This window comes from Seriola lalandi, unplaced genomic scaffold (genome assembly GCF_002814215.2).
Source record: "Seriola lalandi dorsalis isolate HSWRI2012SDOR001 ecotype SW California unplaced genomic scaffold, Sedor1 jcf7180002054502, whole genome shotgun sequence".
Lineage (NCBI taxonomy): Eukaryota > Metazoa > Chordata > Actinopteri > Carangiformes > Carangidae > Seriola > Seriola lalandi.
In genome coordinates, this window is record NW_019525055.1 from 778183 (window position 1) to 797933 (window position 19751).

Here is a 19751-nt window from a genome sequence, read left to right on the forward strand (position 1 = left end):
TGGAATCCTAGACTTTGATGATCCTCTGACATTTCCTCTTGAGCCACATTGTGGTTGATGATTTTGGCTTTTAGTGGAATATATGATATCCATGGGGCCTGGCAGATGATTCCTAATGACTTTGGTGAGTGTTTTGACTTTTACTTTAGTACCACCAACAGCTTGAAGTTTTAACTTTTCATGTGAAATTTGTACAGATATTCATGGTCCCCAAATGGTGAATCCTACTGACCTTGGTGATCCTCTATCTGTTTCTCTAGCTCTTCCATAAGGTTGTCAATTGTGGTTTTGAGTGAGATGTCTCAACAACTATTGGACAGATTACCGTGAAATCTGGAGCAGGCATTCATGTCCACCTTACGATTAATTATAGAAACTTTATTAACCCCTTTTCCTCTGGCAACTTCTTTCTGTTGATCTAAAAAGATGAACACATTTTCTACAATATAACCAGGATCTGTATCTGAATATATTATAGAGGTTAACTCATTTTGTAAATTTAAGACTTTTTCCTCTTTGTAATTCAGATAGAAAGAGCAGAGAGAGCGCAGTGAAGAAGAAAGATGAGAGGCATAAAGTTTTGTGTACACAGAAAGCACTGCTTTATTGACTGCACTGGACTGGATTGGTCTGGACTGGATCAAATGGGACTAGGACTCCATTAGATGAGGGTGGGAGTTGAAGAGGCGGGGTCAGAGTTGGGTGGGAGGGAGGGGTCATAGTGGGATGCAGCCATCATTAAGGCAACACAAACAGCATGCAGATACAGTCACAGGAAACATCGTCATCATCATCATCATATTGCTTTTCAAAGTCTCGCTTAAAACATCGAAATTGTACAAAAAGGAAGAAAATAGGTTTTTCGCACTAATGAAAAATACATTTTTTGATTTTTCCCTCCTACAAAGAAGATTCTAATACAAGAAAATAAATATAGCAAAAAAAGCCAAAAAATAATTTAAAATAGCTCTTCTTTTTCATATATGTTCAATAGTTCTCTTTGCTATTAACAAATGGCACAACATTCTTTGAAACAAAGAATACAGAAGGATTAACTCCTGCAACATTCATATTATTGTATTGAAGAACCGATGCAGAGTGGAGGAGAAACTGGACACAGCAGCAGAGATTTCAACACATTTATAAGGACAAATAAGACAGCAGGAGGAGGAGGAGGAAGAGGAGGAGGAGAAAAAGCCTGTGTCCAGCTCTGCTCTGATTAGATGATGCTGATTGGTATTCAAATAGTGCCTAAATATGACCAAGAAGATGCAGAATGATACCCAATAATATCTGAAAATGTCACGAGAGAGCAGAGAGAAGGGAGAGAAACTGTTCAAACAAGAAGCAGCTTAATCAAATTAACCTTCTTTCAACAAACAAGAACATACTAAGTGCTTAAAATAACAGATTAACATAAAAAAAGAAGATATTCATAAGTCCTTGTAGGTGAAGGTATTTTTAAAAAGAAAAAGAAAAAAAAGTTGCTTGCTGAAAGTTGATGAAGTTTTGCAAACCAGAACTCCACTGAATTGTTGTTTGATAATGTGTTTTAACCTGAGGGAGAAAACAGGTCAGGAGAGGGGAGCGAGAATTTCCTCTTGTTATTAATGAGTCAGAGAGTGCCTGCTCTGCACTGCACAGGAGAGATACAGAGAAAGACGAGAGGAGAAGGTGAGGAAAGATAAAGTGAGACATCAAGTGGAGTGGAGAGTGAGACACGAAAAATACCAAAGTAGCACAAAGTAAAGGAGAGCGAGTGAGAGAGACAGACACAGACAATGATAAAGATAGAGAGAGAGAGAGAGAGAGAGAGAGAAAAAAAAAGAACAAGGATGAGAGAGGGAAATGCTTAAGAGGACATCCACAGTAAGCTGGTTAAATCTCTTTTGTCCACACTAAAGCCAGTGTCGCTCTCAACATTAAATGAAGCTTGAATGGATAATTGCTGCCCTTGTGTTTTACTGTCAGTGAGCTTTTTTGGAAAACGATGACACGAGTTAAGAAGACAACTTTCTGTTTGCTCCATCTTTCCCTGCGATCGATTGTGTGCTCGAACATATCTGATCACACCACACACATGTTCCCATGAAGTATTTCTGTCAATTTTCTCTCCTATACACGAGAACAACTAAACCGTGACTTTGTATTAAAACATAGTATAAGTGTTTACGTAGAGCAGGAGGGGACAGAGTGGAGTTTTAATTCAGAGTAACCAGTCGGTCTGATTCCCCGCTGACCAGATGTTGGGCTGTGATGCAGCTTTATCTTTGATTATCAAGGTGTTTCTAGTGTGGATATAGATCCTACAAATGATTGTGAGGACGTACATCAATTTGTCAAAAAACTAAATTTAGCCAGCTCAGTGTGAGCGTTAACTAAGGGTGTGTTCAGACAGCAAGCGAAGCAAGATTACGTCTTTCATTATATGGCCGCTGGATTTTTTCACTCAAGCTGAAACATTTTTGCGCTGTCCTGTCTTTGCGCTCACTTTTGCTCTTCCCCTTGTGCCGCATCTAAGTTCCATCTTACGATCTGTTTGAACACACCTTAAGTGAGAGAGACTGGTTCAGTCCCCTCCAGATGAGGAAGAGGAGGAGGAGAGGGAAGAAAAATTAGGTGAGGAGAACAAAGGGAGACTTAAGCAAAAGGTCGGTCACCTCACTGGGAGAACAGCTGAGCTGCTGCACACTTTTAACTACATTTAACCCAGAGTCTCTCTTGCCATTAACACACACAGACCGGGATTCATGCTAGTTGTGTACACTCACTCATTCCTGCAACCACACACAACTGTCTGCACACACACCCTGTAATTTCAGAATAATAAAAAACAGAGGGGCTGCACTTTCCCCAATTTAGGTAATCAAAACACCTACTGCCCCCCCCCGCATGTATCAAAGATTGGACAAGGGAGGCAAATAAACACATATTTGCCTCAGAGGAAGAAGATAAATGTTTGCTTTGTGTGTGAGAGAAGAGAGTTAAAAAAGTCAGGTAATGAAAGCAGAGAACAGAGAAGAACAGTAAGGAGAAAGATAAAATAACAAATGAGGAGAAGGAAGTAAAGCAGAGACAGAATGGTGAAATTACAAGTGGGAGAAGGAGCAGAAACAGAAATACAGTGCAGAGGGCCCCTTAACAAATGGCCTTAACCTGCATCTTAAATCCAGATTGTGTCTAGACGTGATTTATCCAGATTACATTTACACCTGGAAGTAAAGTGTCTCTGGTACCCGCGCTGAAATCACTCTTTCCTTCATAAAACACATTCCCACCCACGTCCTTTTGTTATATTTATGCTTTGTGTGTAGTGCCCAGCTGAACTTAAATTTAATGTGACCAAATGTTGTTTTGACCAGCAGTGGGAGACGGTAGCTGTGGCCAAATGGATCTTCAGTGAGTCCTGGTTGCATTTACACCTCAATTTGTCTGCGGTGATGTATGTCTGAGGAGCAGAGTCTGAACCTCCCAGAAGCCCAATGGTAAAACCAGATGTAAAGGGGAAGTTGAATAAATTGCTCAGATAGTGAGGGAGGAAGCAGTAAGGGGACTGGAGCCATGTTTCCATCCAGGTTTCAAAGTAAACTGCCAAAAAAAAAGTTTTATAAGTCATGGTCGATATTAAAATATTTTGTAACAAAACTGAATTGTTTTCCGGGCTGTTCAGGCCATTTAATGCAAATCTGACCCAATCCTGCTGTGCTTTGTTTGTAAAGGAAATACTTGGATGGAAACCCAGCTGTATACATGTATATATGTAAGACTGGATATGGATATTATAGGTCTTTACTGTTGGCTAATGTTAGCCAAATGTATGACAATGGACAGATATGTAACAAAAAAAAAATAGTTTGCCTGGCAGATCGTGACATTTACAGAATAAAGCTGGTATAATTTTTTTTTTGTTGTCTTACTTTAATCTCAACAAATCCAATGGAAATACCAAAACCAACTATGCATTAGTCCATCTCTACAATACTCAACTACTTAACTCCCCAAGTAGGGCGGAGTCGATGACCAAAAAATAAAATCTCAATTTATTTAAAACTTGGGGGGACGATTCATGATTTTACTGGATTTTTTTCCCGACAAAATGCAGCCAGACCAAACATGACCCAAGAACACAGTTATAGTAGCCCCTTATTAGCTACGATACTTTTTGACAGAAAATAAACGTTTTTGTGCACATTGTAAAAACTTCATATTTTACACATTGTGCAAAACCAAAAAAAAAAAAAAAAATGGAACGAATCAATTTAATTCAATGTATCGCCCAACCCAAGCGACTTCTGCTGAAAACATAAATATCTAAAAAAAAGAGCTCACAAATATACACTTTAATAAAAAAATTTTTCCTCATTTCCTAAAACAGCTGGGCACTGTAGTTTGTTTAGCAAACATTACTCAAATATGAGTAAACTGTGCATTTGCTGGGGACTGTTTGGATTAATACACAGTTGGTGCTCTAGTTTTACAGAAGCAGGACGGTGTGTTTGGGAATGACTCAAAATAAACTACATCGTGTGTTCATGATAAAAAAAAAGGAATGTATCTGCCAGTGCAACAGTTTGACTAACTGATGTGTTTCTTTGTAGTTTTTGAACAATGATGGAGATATATGGCACAGAGGAATAAGATACACACAGACAGTACCTATTAGTAGAATGGATTCAGTGTTGGTTTTGGTCTTTTCATGGGATTTGTTGACAGCAGGCTACAATTATCTTTGTAAGACTTGTTTGTTGTTGGTCTTTACTTCTGAGTAATGTTGAGTAAATTTATGCTTTTGTCTGAATACAAATAAATGGATCAACTAACCACATGCAACCGCAGAGGCTGATTTACACTGGAAGTCATGGTCGTTATTAAAATATTCTGTAGCAAAACTGAATTGTTTTCCGGGCTTTTCATGCCATTTAATGCAAATTTGAACCCAATCCTGTTCTGCTTTCCTGATTTGATTGTTACAGTTTGCAAAGGAAATAACTTGGATGGAGACCCGGCTGTATGGAGAGAGAGAGAGAGAGAGATAGAGAGAGAGAGAGAGAGAGAGAGAGAGAGAGAGAGAGAGAGAGAGAGAGGGATAGAGCAGAGAGAAAAAGAGTGAGAGATGGAGATGAGGAGGCGAGAGGGCAAGGAAAAGGGAAGGGCCTGGTGTTGTTTATATTAGCTGCTTGTTAACTTGACTGAGCGGACAGGCTGCAAACAGAACGCAGGGGAAAGAACAAGTTGTACTCTTTCTCTGTCTGCCTCTCTGGCTCTGGTTCAGTAAACATCTCCCTCCTCTCCTCTCTTTCTTTCTTTGTATCCATCTCTCTCCTCTCTCCTTGCTCTCTCTCTCTCTCTCCAGGCCAGAGCAAAGCAACGTTTTCCCCTCCTCACACGTACTTCCACAACACGTGCCTGTCATTATTTGTCCTTAAAGCTACAGATATCCTTTTTTCTTCTTCACCCCCCCCCATATGCCTCATAAGCGATTTGCAAAGAGCCACGTGCTGGGCAAGGAGGCTGATCACCGGACAGGAGAGGAGGAGAGAGGAGGAGTTGGTGGCAGGAGGCATTGAATAGGAGGGGTGTTTTTAGGCTTTCAGGGTGGAGTAGCAGTGGGGACTTTGCTGCTGGTGGGAGGAGGAGGAGCGAGCAGGGAGGAGGAAGATGTTGGATGGTGGATGCAGAGTAAGGTGTGCAGTTTGTGCAGATGGGAGCTTTAGTCTTTAAAAAACATTGCTTGGATCTGCTCTGGAATCAGAAGTAATCTCACTGTGTTGAACCTCAGCAGGTGGAGCCAGAACCAGAGTGATGTTGGACTGAAGCAAAGGGGAAAAATGAGTCATGTGAAACAATTAGCTGATAATTTGGGCTAAAGAAAATGAACACAGCAACAATTCTGATAATGGATTAATTGTTCCAGTTATTTATCGAAGCAAAATATTGAAAATTGAAAAAAAATCCACTTTCTTCTGTGATGATTTGCTGCTTCTCTGTGTTTTCATGTAATTCCAAAGTGAATATGTTTGGATTTTGAACTGTTGGTTGGATGAAACAAAGCATCTGGAGACGTCTGGGCTCTCAAAACATATGTTTCACATTTCATAGACCAAAGGATTAATCGTCAGCAACCTTGGCAGCCTTATTGTGGGATTACTGTGATTTATGTATTTCTTAGAAATTGGCAGGCGGTGAAATCGGTAGTTTAAGGCGTACTGTTAAGGGATGAACATGAACCATGACATTCCTATTACACGTCCTGCTCAGGATCTCTGTTGAATGTCATTGTCCGTCTCTCTCTTCTCTCATTTCCTGCCATCTCTCCACTGTCGCTGTACAATAAAATGCCCAATTTAAGCCTTAGAAATCAGCTTTTTACACATGGCACTGTACGCCCTCACATATTTCTCACGACTGGGTGTGATGCATCTAGTTTAAGAGTTTGCATAACCGACCTTTCAAGTTCAAACTGGCGGTATTTTCCTGTGTTGATCTTGGTTTTCCAGTTAGCTACCTTGCAACATCATGAATGAAAAACAAAAGGCCCTCTGATTCAAATCACTGTGGTTCTTTGACTCCACCAATTTAGATCTGATTCGACAATTGAGCTCATTTCTGCCTCCACAGCAGCTCTGCCTGTGATAAGCACTTGTATGACTAAACCTCCAATCTGTGCAGTGTGTCTGGGTTGTGGATGCTGAGACCTTGAAGCCCATAACTTTGCCGTAACGGAGAGGAGAGCAAAGCGCCAGTAAAAACAGAGGAAGCAGATATGAGTCAGCTTTCTAGTTTGATATGAGCCACGGTGGCCAGCTAAAGCATTACAAAAGAAAAAAATAACAGCTTGCAAAGGCTTTCTCAAAACACGGAAAATGAACATGTCTTTAGTAGTAGTAGTTGAACAGTATTATACATTATTGTAGATGTATATAAACTCCAGCGGTAGGTATGTAGGTAGGTGGGTGGGTTTGTATGGCTGGCGCAGGACAATAAGGCCAGGACTGTCAGTGAGATCACACTCTATCATGTAACGTAAGTCTCCATTTCCAAATGGATTTAAGCAGACCATGAATAAGTTCAATTTTCATCAAGATTTCAAGAGATTTCAATTCCGGATTCTAGGTTTTTTCCAAGTCTGATGTACATAACGTGCAACAAGCTGCATCGGCACGTAGCGACTGCTTTCACGCGATTTCACTGATTAAATTATAAAGCACTGGCCAATCCTGGCTTCCATGACCTGACAACAGCCTCAAACCACTTTCTTACTGGACGAAAGAGCAACCACAGAGGAAGAGAGAGATATTGTATGAACAGCATTTCATTTGGCCCTTCCTGTTCCCCAAAACCACATCAGCGCAATCATCACTCTTTGTCTCAAAATAGCAGAAAATCAAATCTTTCATCCATCAGGAGCAACACCCGGAATTTAAAGGCTGTTTTTAATTTTTTGTGAAGCACAAATTGGCTTGTACAACAAAAATTCCCAGTGTTTTATTGGTGGATGGCCCTAACCTACCTCTCTGCTAATAAAGAGCTTTAAACATGATCTTTGCGCAGCTGAGGAAGTTCTGAGGAACCCAGCCCTGCCTGTGCAGTGATGCCTTTCCAAGGAATTTTACAACGGTGTCGGAACAGCAGACGACGGATGCGTGAATGGTGGGCAGTGTTCCAATTACCTGCAGCGATCAGCGCTGGCATTTTCAGCTGAAGTCTAGGAATTCATCGCTGTGTGTAGGTGTGTTTCTGACCTGCCATTACATGCACGATGCCCACCAGCTTATTTCTGTGGTGCAGCATTCATGCCAACACCTGGGGGAGAGTTTTGTTTCTGACACATGCACCAGCTTACCACTTAGAAAACTGTATCGTTGTATACAACACATGATGACTCTAAATAGTAAAATGGCAGAGAAAACATATCTTCCAATACTCCACCAGATTTTCTGCTGATGCTGACACTGATGCTTCACTCTGGGGCTAGAAATTTCAACGCCATGCCAAATATTACGGATAAAAAATGGAAAGGAGAGAGAAAAATTTGTATCCGGACCTCATATCATGTGGATATTCGACCTGACAGAGTTGCAAAATTCAAAGATCATCAGAGCACATTTCAGGCCGTGAGCCAACACCCACACCAGTGTACCACACAGAGGACAGTGATGCTTTGAAGTTGTATTCTAGTGGATATTGATAAAAAAGAACCTGCAAAAGACTCCAGTCTACAGTATCTACGAAGCGGAAGGAGAGGGCATTGAAGCCACACTGTAAATATAGAATAATAACCAGTTTGTGTTTGCCAAGGCTGCACAATATCCAGGAGAAAAAAAACAATCAGAACTGCAATCATCAATTTGCCAGAGAAGGTACAACGATGCTGTTCTTGGGTTAAAATCTGACTAGCAAACGTGAGAAACAGCAAGCGTAACTCAGGTAACCACAACTTCCTGCAGAGGCCCTTCATTTTTTTTTCTTTTCTTGCCAGCACTGTGCAGCCTTAGCATTTGCTACTACATGTTAAGGCCGTTACATGTGAGGCCTTGTCTAATACCACTGTCTACAAAGTCAGGCTACTCTGAACATTGAATATTGAAACCAAGATTACATTTTTCTGTCTTAGCAACACATGAATGGTAACAACCATTCAGCGGAGGATCCTGTGGGTCGTAATGATACTTCACCACACCCTCACTTCAAGAACACAAGCTTTGTTGCGGTTGTTGTTGTTGTAGTATGTGTTGTTATGGTCAGTTTCCATGCGGATTGTAATAACGGTAGCCAACGTAGAAGTCCAAAATCGTCCACCTGTTCTGTATTTTTGCTGTTGTAAAAATTTAGCAACTGCCTTAGGCAATACTTTGCGCAGTAAAAAAAAAAAAAAACAAAGAAAAAAATAAAAACTCCAACTTTCCCAAGAGGGTTTTTACAGACTTTGTGTGGCAGACTAACAATGTGAATCTTCTACGATGGCTACACCTGAAGGACAAAGGAGACAGAGACACAGCGCTGTCACCTGTAATAATACTCTCCTGCTGTTAGGGGGCGCTTCACTCTGAGTACGCTCATACTTCCTGATGCAGTCAGGACCACGTATACATAAAAAAAAAAAACTAGTCATCTTGTACATTATAACCCTGTTATACCAGCTCTGGTGTGTGAGTCTGTGTGTGAGCTGTATGTTTTGTGTTCAGTTCAGCAGCATTTGGCTTTTTCTGAAAGGGGTTAAATATGTGTGAGTCAACCATCGCCCGTTACTATGGTGACAGGCTTCTACGCGAACCCCCCGTGAACGGAGATCTGGGAGAATCCAGGTTCGGTTTATTGGTGGTGGTGTCTTAGAATTAACGGCGCCAGCAAAGGGGTTCACACAACACCAAGGCACCGCGCCTGAGCTTACAGGGTTTCTAACCGAAGCGCATCGAGCTGAGGCCGAACCAGGTCGAGAAGCTGGATTAAACAGAGCCGACCTGGACAGCGCTGGCAGAGTTGTCGGACATGCTTTATCTAACATTCTTCATCTTGAAAACCAGAGACGGAGCACTTGTATGTGTGTTTGTTTGTAGATAAGATGTAAATATGCTGCTTTGAAACACAGATCTGTTCTTTGGCGTGGTCGCTTCAGAAGACAGGTTAGAAGCTGTCCAAACAGAAAAAAACAAAAAAACAGAGGAAGTAGATTGGACTTGCACCTCCATTTAAATGTCTGTTCATCAGACCTGGGTAAAGCAGCCCTTAAAAAAAAACAACAAAAAAAAACACTTGTGATGCATTTCACCCCAATTTGGCCCCAGACGGGTCTTAGCTGCAAGAAAGGTGAGAGAGTGAAAAGAAAGTCCCTTCTTGTAATTGACCACCGAGCCAATATTAACTGACCTGTCTGCCTAATCTGGTAACTCAAACAAGTTAAAATGAGCATTAATTATTGATTGAGACTATTAAACCCAGGGCTGATGGTCATATGGTCACACTGAGAGGAGCATGCTCAGTAGTAGCCATGTAGGAGTTTAAACAGTGAAGCTTGCCAAATAAGGAAGTTTCTAGACATACACACATCACTTTATATATATATATAGTATATGATATAAAATATGTATATATATATATATTTATATATATATATACTGTATATATATGCATCTACGTCTTGCGTCGCTTTTTCGATAAATTTTTTAACCTTTTATTCTTCTTTTTTAAAAGTTTTTTTTTAACCCCTGAGAATACCATGGACTGCTTAAGTACAAAATACAACTCTCTGAGAGAACAACAAACAGTATTTTTTTAAAAACAAATTTACAAACAACTCAATTCAGGAACTTAAGAGCGCAGGCCTCTGAAGCTGATTATTACATTGTCATCATTCATTTAACAGGAGGAAAAGGCGCAGCAGAGCCATCAGTGACGAGAGCTTGTCCACGTCAAGCTTCACGTGGCAGCTATGACCGCTCAACGCTTAGCTGAATAAAACGGTGTTGGCCGTCTCACTACATCCAGATACAGAGATACACATGAATTATCTGTACGTATGACTGACTCATTTTTTCTTGATGTCTGTTGCCTGAAAGCTGCACTGTTAACCCTGGCGACCTCACACAATAACCAGAAATAACTGACCTCTGAAGACTTCAATACCCAGAAATCATCAAATGATGTGGATAAACTACTCAGACACAGTGGATGTTCCTGTTAACCAGCACAGTGAGTCAGTGATTGTTTTATATGCACGGGACAAAAGGCAAAGGTTTAGGGAAAAAATGGTTCAAGGAACCTTGAAGCTGTTTTTCCACTCTTAGGTCATGTGATGACACCTGAGCCAGCCAAGACTGTGAGATGTGGCTGAAATCTAGCTGGTAAGTGAACATTTCAGTTGAGATTATTTTGTTTTATGTTTTCTCCAGTTTTATTTCATTAGTCCACCAGTGCCAAATGAGGATAATCTGCAGGGACCAGAAGCAAATGGGAGACTTGTGACTGTTTCTGCCCAAATTTTAGGCAATATTTTTACACGAGCGATTCATTAATGAAGCATTATGGATTAATACCATTGACCTGACAGCTAGCACAGGAAACAGGCTACTCAAAATACAAAAATTGACAATAAGTTTTATTGCCACCAATATACAAAAAAAAAAAAAAAAAAAATCAAAAACTTGGTTTGAATGATAGTCGGCTAGCATGCCATTATTTTATCTTCCCCTCTCCACATGTATCTGTTGTTGCGGTCAGCAACATGGCGCCCACAGTGCAACCTGGACAAACTCTGTTTATTGATGGCTCTGGACTGCAGTGATCTAGTTATGGGGGCATAGAACAGTAGGCAGCTCTTTGCACCGATAGTACGGCATGGCTCTGCTTTGCTAACTGTTGCAGATGCTTTGTTGATTAATGGCAAACGCTGCATTTACATCCTTGTTTCAGGCACTAGACAATTGTTAAGGTGACAAGGAGCCCAAAGCTGGCTACACTTGGTAGCCAATCCGACTGGATTACCTTTTGGTTTGATTGTTACAAATCCGATTGAAAAACGACTCATTGATCTACTTGCTGATTGTTTGGTTGATTGAGTAGGTGGGGGGGTGTGCGGGGGTTTGAGGGGAGGCAGGGGCATAGGGCGAGCGACAGAAGGCACAGAGTTTCTACAATGATTTTTTCCAAAGATTCAGGCTAAAAAAAAACTGAAAAAAAAAAACCCCACAGAATTAGGAAGAATTTGAAAGCAGCTGACAAAAGTCAGACCAAATATTTCGAACGGCTGTGATGTGAGCAAAGGGATTTGCTTGTGTGTCAGTATGTCTGTGTTTGTGTCTCTGTGTGACAATCTGAATGAGCACTAGAGTTGGGGTCAATCCGTTTACTATTCAAAAACTGGGAAAGCTGGAGATGTTTTTTTTTTTTTTTTTTTTTTAAGTCTGCGACGATAAATTTGAGAATTAAGCTTTTAGTGTACATTTTGAAACTGATTCAACATCATGAGGATTGACCCCAACCCTGAATGAGCATCTATTATACACACGAGTGCTTACAGCTTACAGCTCTTATGACTAGCTAGTTGTGCTTTTCAAAGCTGAATACATGTCGTCCCATGTCTTCCACACACGTATTTTGAACAACTCTGGAGTGACATTGTCTTTCCATTGAATATATTCAAGAAAACAAGAACTCGTTGGATGTATCTCAGGCCATAAAAGACCAAAAGTGAAGCAGACCCTGAAACCAGCTTGAATAGTAATAATAATAATAATGCCCCAAAGTGTTTGTTCCCAGGTCTGGCAGATACCACAGACGTGAGGCCAGAACAGGGTACTTCAACGCCCAGAAACAGAATGAATCTGAAACACAAAACGAAAAAGACTAAAAGGTAATGTTTGTTTCCTATTTGTTGAATGTATCGCGTCTTGTGGTTGTCTAAACAACAAACTACGGTCAGGTGGAGAAGATTTACTGTACGACAGGCAAACAGCTACATTCAAATTCCCCCCAAAAACAAAACAGGTCAGAGCTGAAGAGATTTTCCATTGGTAAATGTGACAGGGATTTGGTTGAACAAAGCCATCCAGCCATGTTGTGTAGACTGTATACTGGGCACAGATGGAGAAACAATTAGCCAGCGGGACTCTGCTTGGATAATTGTGTGTTTTGTGTGTGTCGATTTGAGTCTCAGTTCTTTAGGACGCCAGCACGCTCCTTCTCAACAGGTCCTCGTTCCCAGAATGCAACTGTGGCAAGCGGAGTTTGCGTCCGCCAGAGCGTGTGTCCGAATCACTCTGCTCGCCGTCAGAGAAGTACCCGTCAGTCTCGGCAGGGTCCAGCAGGGACGTGTCCTTCCTGGTGAGCGGCAGGTCCATGGACTCCAGCCCCGCTATGCCGCCACCTCCGCTCACGCCCCTCCCTCTTGATTTACCCTGGCGGGGCAGACGGAGTCGTGGAGCCCCGCCACGGAGGATCGCCCCCGTGTCGGGAACTGTGACCACAGGGCTGGAGGCCGGAGGTGGAGATAAGCTTCCGGTGAAAGCAGATCCAGCCCCTGATGCAACGCCATTCTCCGTGTGGATGCTCTCCCAGGGGCCTTGGTCCTCTGAGATGTGACAGGAATCCATTTTGGAGATGGGTGGCTGCGGTGGTGGGTCACCCTGCAGGTCAGAGCTCCTGGTCTGGTGGTGATGAAGGTGGTGGTGGTGCAGGGCCTTGGAGGACCCCCTGGACCTTTCCCCTTTCCGGCCCACATGGCTTGGCTTGTCCTCCACCACACTCACCCAGAGGCTCTTTGCAGTGGAGGGGCTGCTAGCGGCGGAGGCAGCCGCTGCAGAGAGGAGCGTCTGGGGCTGGGTGGGGGTGGTGGAATGACCACGAGCACGGGGCTTGCTGCTCCCTCGTGGTTTGCGACCCAGCTGGGGCGTTTTCCAAGTGGACTGCATGGAGTTCTCCATCATGAGATTTAGCAGGCTCTCCTCGCCCTGCAGGAGCTGCACGAGAGGGGGAGAAAAGAGGAGGTGAGGTATGGAAAGACAGGAATCGGAGATGAAAGAAATGCGATGAGAGGATAAGAATTAAAAGGAGAGCAAATGAGAGAACAGCTGAATCAGTTCATCGTCCGAAGCACAACAACACAGGTTTTACAAAAAATATTCATGACATACTGTAATTGGAAAGTTGCTCGTAGATCAAAAATATTTATTTGTCTGTGGCTTGGGTTTCTGGTTTGGAAGGCTCACATTCTTGCCCGTAATATTTTGGAACAAAAACTCCCCACCCACCCATATTTCCGAACAGCTCATCAGTGGAGGATGTGAGCAGCTAATGTCACATTATTTTGAGCAAAGAAGCGAGTGACAAAGCTGACGCATTCTGACAGCACCTTACACTGTGATTGTTTATTTCTTCATGGGAGGTTTCTGTTGAATCTTTTGTTCTTTTGTGTTTTAAAAAAAAAAGGGGGCTTTTATCATTTGTGTCAACTACACGCCACTGTAACTTGGAACCTGTGGGGTTGTCTGATAAAAGTCACTGATCATTTAAGGCCCTTTTATTTTTTGCTTTAACTTTCTCTTAAGGATATCAGGTTTTCAACATCTCATTCTGCTTTATTGAAGAATGGCTGTATTCGTGTTCCTTTTATTGTTTGTTTTTTTTTTTTTTGTTCCAAAACACATTCCCAAACAATGGCGTTATGTCATGTATTCTGGTTGGAGCCCCCTGCCAATCAATACACAAACAGAGCACATTCCTGAGGAGAACAGCAGGTCAGCCACAGTGCAGCTCTGCTCCGACCGTCAGCTCTCTCATCCAACTGATCAACCCACCACGGTAATTGTGTGAAGCAACATCAAAAACTGCACTCATATAAAGATTCAACGTAAAGGTCCGGATCCAGCGTTGAAATAATTCTACATAAAAGGTGCTTGAATGTGACTCCAGGTGTGGAGGCGTAATTCTTCTCTGAGGGTCTGTGACATCTGTCAGAAGAGAGGAAGTGCTCTTTCTCCACCAAAGTCATAATCCACTGTACTTGATTATGTTTCACAACAAATAACAGTTTTGTCTTGAAAACTGTTCATAGTCACTGTGGAGGCTTACAGCAGGTTTTGAGCTCGCATTGCAAATGGCTGCTAATTATTTTTTATTTGTTTTTATTAATTGTTTTCTATATAGAATTGCATTAAATAGTGTCCAATGCGACCTCTTCAAATGTCTTGTTTTGTCTGACCATCAGTCAAAACCCCAAAGATATAAAGTTTCCTCTTTACTATGCTTGACAGACAAAAGCATCAAATCCTCATATTATAATACTGATTTTTGACTTTAGGATTACAAACTGAATACCTAACACTTCAATATTATACTCTACTGCGCTGGCTGCTGGATCAATGAGCCTTGCCTGGAAAGCAATAGTCTTCATTTATATCCATTTTTCATCCCTCCCAAGTACTGACTTAGTAGGGCTACTGAACCTTTGCGCATGCCACAATTACTGTTTAGTTTTTTTGCTGTTTTTAAGTTCATGAAATAAAAAGTAACACTGCATTAACGTTTGAAGAAAGGCTCATTTTTTACTGTCTGCAGTTGCTCTACTTACTTTCTGAAAAGATGCCTCGCCTACACATTTCTCTGCTTTTGCAGACCTTAGATTCATATAGTTTTAGGCCTTTTGCCCAAAATCAAGTTCCTTTCTTACTAATAACTTACTTTTTGACCAAGAACTTTGTGTGACTTTGGATGTCTGTGTCAATCAGGTCTGTAGGCAGGATAGTTCCTTATTTGGCTCCTGGCACTAGTTTTGTCCACCAGTGCAGTGGACTGGGATTCAGTTCAAGAGGTGATGGACTGTTAGATGCTGCTGCTGATTTCAGCTGTTTGAATTTTGCCATGTGTGCTAACATTCACTGCCAAGACCCAGATTGTAGCGCTGTCTAATATAACCTGTCTTTAACGGGTCTGATGAATGTACTGGAGGTCTGCTTCAAGATCGCTTTTTTATTTACAAAGTATTGAATAAGTTAAAAACCACTACTGAATTCCTTCCATTGCTGCTCTATCAAAGAAGTATCTACTTTATGTATCAGGGTCATAAAATTACAGTCAACTCAGATACAGCCGAGGCATCATCCTTCAGCCCTCCTGCTGATGAAGCCCTACCTGGTCGGAAAGCAGGCTGCCGCTCTTGTCCCCATGCTGGGCACCCAGAGCCCACTGGCTCATCATGTCATCAGCGGTGATCTGAACCGACTGGGCAAGCCAGCTGTCGAACAAAGAGTTGTCCAATGGGAAGGACTTTGACAAACCTGAAGGAAGGGCAGGGGACATAAGCAGGGAGGGAGGAGGATGCAGGGGAGAGGAGATGGATGATATCAAGACAGAGACAGAGGGAGAGAGTAAGAGTGAGCCGTGAAGAATTGGTAGGGATGAAGGGAAGAAAGAGGGAGAGAAGGGGGAGAAAGACAAAGCAGACAGGTGAGGGGAGCTGCACATTTTTCATGAATAAAAAAACACAGAAAAAAGTTGCTCTAAAAGTGTCAGTGGAGTTGAGGGGAGCTGTCTTTCAAATCAAGAAGTAAAAGGCATAAATAGAACAAGAGCACCGAGGCTTTTCAGAGCCACAACACAAGACTATTATGCCAAACCTTAAATCCCACAGTTCTGTTAAATACAGAATTGGCTTCACTACACACTCCACTCCATTCAAAAGAGGCACTTCAATTCATTATAGTAATAATTGAGAGAATTCTTTTTCTTTAAAAACTGGCTAGAGAAGCCATTCAATGTGGATGACTTTTCCCAGGTTTAACGGACAAAGCGCAAATCTGAAACTATATATGGCGTCTTGATGTTGCAAACTGGTGTTCATCATTCATGGCTCTCCTTGCATGTTATTCATTGTATTTTGGCCTTACCATTACTTTAAATGGAAAACAAAGAGCCCAATGTAGGTCTGTCAAAAAGAGACACAACAACTTGACACAGTAACATTTACAAAATGTATCAATGAGCTCCAAACAATAATGAAGATATAAACCCATTTTACAGCAGAAATCCTGTTTCCTGTCTGCTTCCCAACACTGCGTGCTCCACATTCTGGTCTTTGTACCACACTGTCACAGTCCAGGAGTGTGAGCAGTGCGAGTTTGTGTTCAGTACGTGTGTGTATGTGGGAGGCTGCAGACAAAGCTCTCTGCTTTTAAGTGTGTGTGCTTGTGTGTATGTGTGTGTCAGTGTGTTTGTGTATAATTAGGAGATTTTCATGGCTCCTTTTCTATCATTGTGTGCTGTGAAACTGCTGCCAAAGCACTGTGAGTATGTCTGTGACATTTTATTCTTTTTTTACTCTGACACACACACACAACTCATACATACACACAATGCAGTAAAGAGTGAGGCTTAAGGAGAACAGAGAATGGGGGAGTGGGGGGTGGGGTGGGGGGTTGGATCCATAAGCTTGTACACTTCTTCTCTCCTGTTCCCACAGAAGAGGGTGCTCACATTTTGGCTTGCCCATCTTCCACTTCGCACATCTTTATATCCTCTAACACGTGGAGGTAGAGGAGCTAAGGTTAGAGGTGGTTTGACCTTGAATCAATGTCCAGTATTCAATCCACTTATTTCAATCTGAATTTTTCTGAAAGATTATCAAATTCATTAAGGTTTAGCTTTTGAGAATTAAGATTTAAAAACTAATAGATAACATGTTTTACATATTTAGATTTAGATTACTACCTGAATGTTTCGCACATTGCTAACTGCTGATAAAAAGAGGCGATTAAATGGATAAGTTGCAAATTTGGACCTGGATCTGAAAAAACCCAACCTGAATGATGTGTTCAGACAGAAGAGGAAGCAAATTATTGCCTTCACATCCATCCACTGACTGCGTATGCTATTGCACCACCTTGCATTCTGTCTTAACACAGAGGAGAGCTAACAATGTTTTGTTCTTTTATATATGACAAAACTGTCAGACCCCAGATAGATGTATCTAAGACATAAATCAGGTTTTGAACAGAATCTGTGCGTGTAGTTACTTGCAAAAAGGGTGTTCAGACAAAGTGGGATCTCCACACATGATCGATCCAACAATTTTGGACTCTAGAAACAGCTTTACTCTTATTATTTTTATGAATAATAAATCACACATAACACCAAATCCACCACAACACAAGAATTTCACTATATCGAGTGTGTAGACAAAGAACAATTGAATAGATTTCCTGTGGTAAAAAAAAAGAAAGAAAATCGGTGTTTGTGTTGAAGGCAAGCAACCTTAAATTATTTTAGATCAATCAAAAACAGAGCAAAGGAAAATGCTCACCTCCAGAGCGTGTGTCATCTAGTGAATGGAGATAAATAATGAATTTTAGTGTTCTTATTTAGCCAGGAACAATGTCTGCACGAGAGCACTGGGAGTCTGTCATGTCATGTCCTCTTTGGGAAACAACAACCCACAGTGCCAAGTAAACATCATCAGAAATGGCAATAATGTTGACAAAAAACGTGCACAAAAGCACATTAAGAAATATATCAGTAAGTGCATGAAAATTTTGTGGTGTACGCCTCGTTCTCTTGTTTCTTTTCTGTACCGTCTTTCCAGCCTCCATGTAAATCTTCACTGCCTATAATGATCTGCCAAGCAGGACAGCAGGAGGTGCTGCTAGGGTGGCTGTAACACCAGCTATCCACACACACACACACACACACACACACACACACACACACACACACACACACACACACACACACACGTCGGTCGTTTCCATGACGCAGCATGTCTCTGCAGGAGTCAGGAGAGCTCTGAGGGAGGGAATAGGTGACGGAGGGGAAAAAAAGAGGCAGTGAAGAAGTGTGAAGACGACAGGAGGTGGTGACAGAGGAGAGGAGAGTGTAAGTGGAGTTCAGAGAGAGGAAGGTAGGAGGGAAACCTATAACATGTCACTGTGCAGTCTGTTGCCATGTTCAAAATCTGTCACATGCTATACCTCCCATTGGTTAATAGTTGTGGCTATACTTTACATCTGGAAAAACTATGGGAAAAACACCCTTTTTTTCTTCCCCTTATTAAAAACCATCGTGGTGTCACTCTGTTGTTGCTGCTTCCTGACTTTACTGTGGAGGGGTGCATTGCTGCATAATGGGTGGGTTTTTATTAATTTATAGTGTAGCTGACATCCACTTTTTTTTGTCCCACATCTAACGTGGTAAAACTGCATAAAAATGTCATTTTCCCACAAAATCTGTTTGGCTAAGAAAAACTTTTTGATCGATTTACATGGCTTACAGTAGAGCATATTGAGGAGTTTTATTTTCCTACACCTCCCACTTCCTCTCAGTGGCTTGAAGATATGATTTCTTTCATTGAATTGGACATTTTTTGCACTCACTAAATGGTAACCTTTTATATCTTATTGGAATAACTTACTTTTCTTTTTTTCTTTAGCATAACACTTTTTTTTGCAGTGGTTATTATATCTCTGTAGTCTTTCTGTGGTTTTTCTCTGGACATTTGTTCTTGGATATACTTTAAAGAGATCTGAGAAAGACTGATGTTATTAATCTTTTTTTGTGGTTTTGTCCATTTTTTCTTTTTCATGCTTGTTTATTCATATGTGGGACACTGATGTTAAGATCAAGAATAGGATACTAAAAGGTTGGGTTACATATGGCTATATGTCCGTTACATGTTTAGTCTGAAAGCGTTCTGGTTGGAAATTAGATTATTTTAGAGGGAAAAAGGAGAGAGGGAAACATTTTTTGCAGAATTCCTCTTAATGAATTTAAAATTTCTTTCAATAAAATATACTGCTGAAAAAAAAGTTGATGTCTTTACTGCTCACTGGGAGGACCCAACATCCCCAACCAATATCTATTCAAAGGAAGCCCACCGATGGTTGAGCTGTATCTTTTAAACCGGATGACGACACTGACTCCTCCTCCTTGTTTGGCTACGGCTAAACTAATGGGATGCTACACCTGTTAGCCGGAGCAGTGCTACTGCAGGCTAACGCTATGTTTTTAAAGGTCCTGGTACATTTAAAGCCAGCTAAGCCCTTTTCAAGGCAGTATTAACGCCACAGCAACAGTTTGGAGAACAGCCGGCCTTAGTGCCAGGGTCTCACAGCTACAAAAAGCCCCAGGGTGGCATCACAGAACAGCTGATGTTGTAGCAGCGAGCAATGATTCGCTATCCAGCTAGCCAAGGAATGCACTAGCAGCAGGAAAGGGCCAAGACCAGGCCTGTGTGTGAGTGTGTGTGAGTGTGTGTGCGCGTGCGTGCA

General features: G+C 41.6%; 1 protein-coding gene across 1 annotated transcript in view; it reads right to left on the reverse strand.

Annotated features, from left to right (window-relative positions):
• Positions 1-578: 578 nt before the first annotated feature.
• The window catches only part of jade2 (jade family PHD finger 2), a 184368-nt gene continuing 165195 nt past the window's right edge, over positions 579-19751 (reverse strand). The window contains exons 13-14 of the mRNA XM_023413054.2: positions 15625-15770; positions 579-13454 (exon numbers count right to left, since the gene is read on the reverse strand). Of these exons, the coding sequence (XP_023268822.2) occupies positions 12657-13454; positions 15625-15770 (944 nt within the window). The 3' untranslated portion in view covers positions 579-12656. The remainder of the gene's footprint in view (positions 13455-15624; positions 15771-19751) is intronic.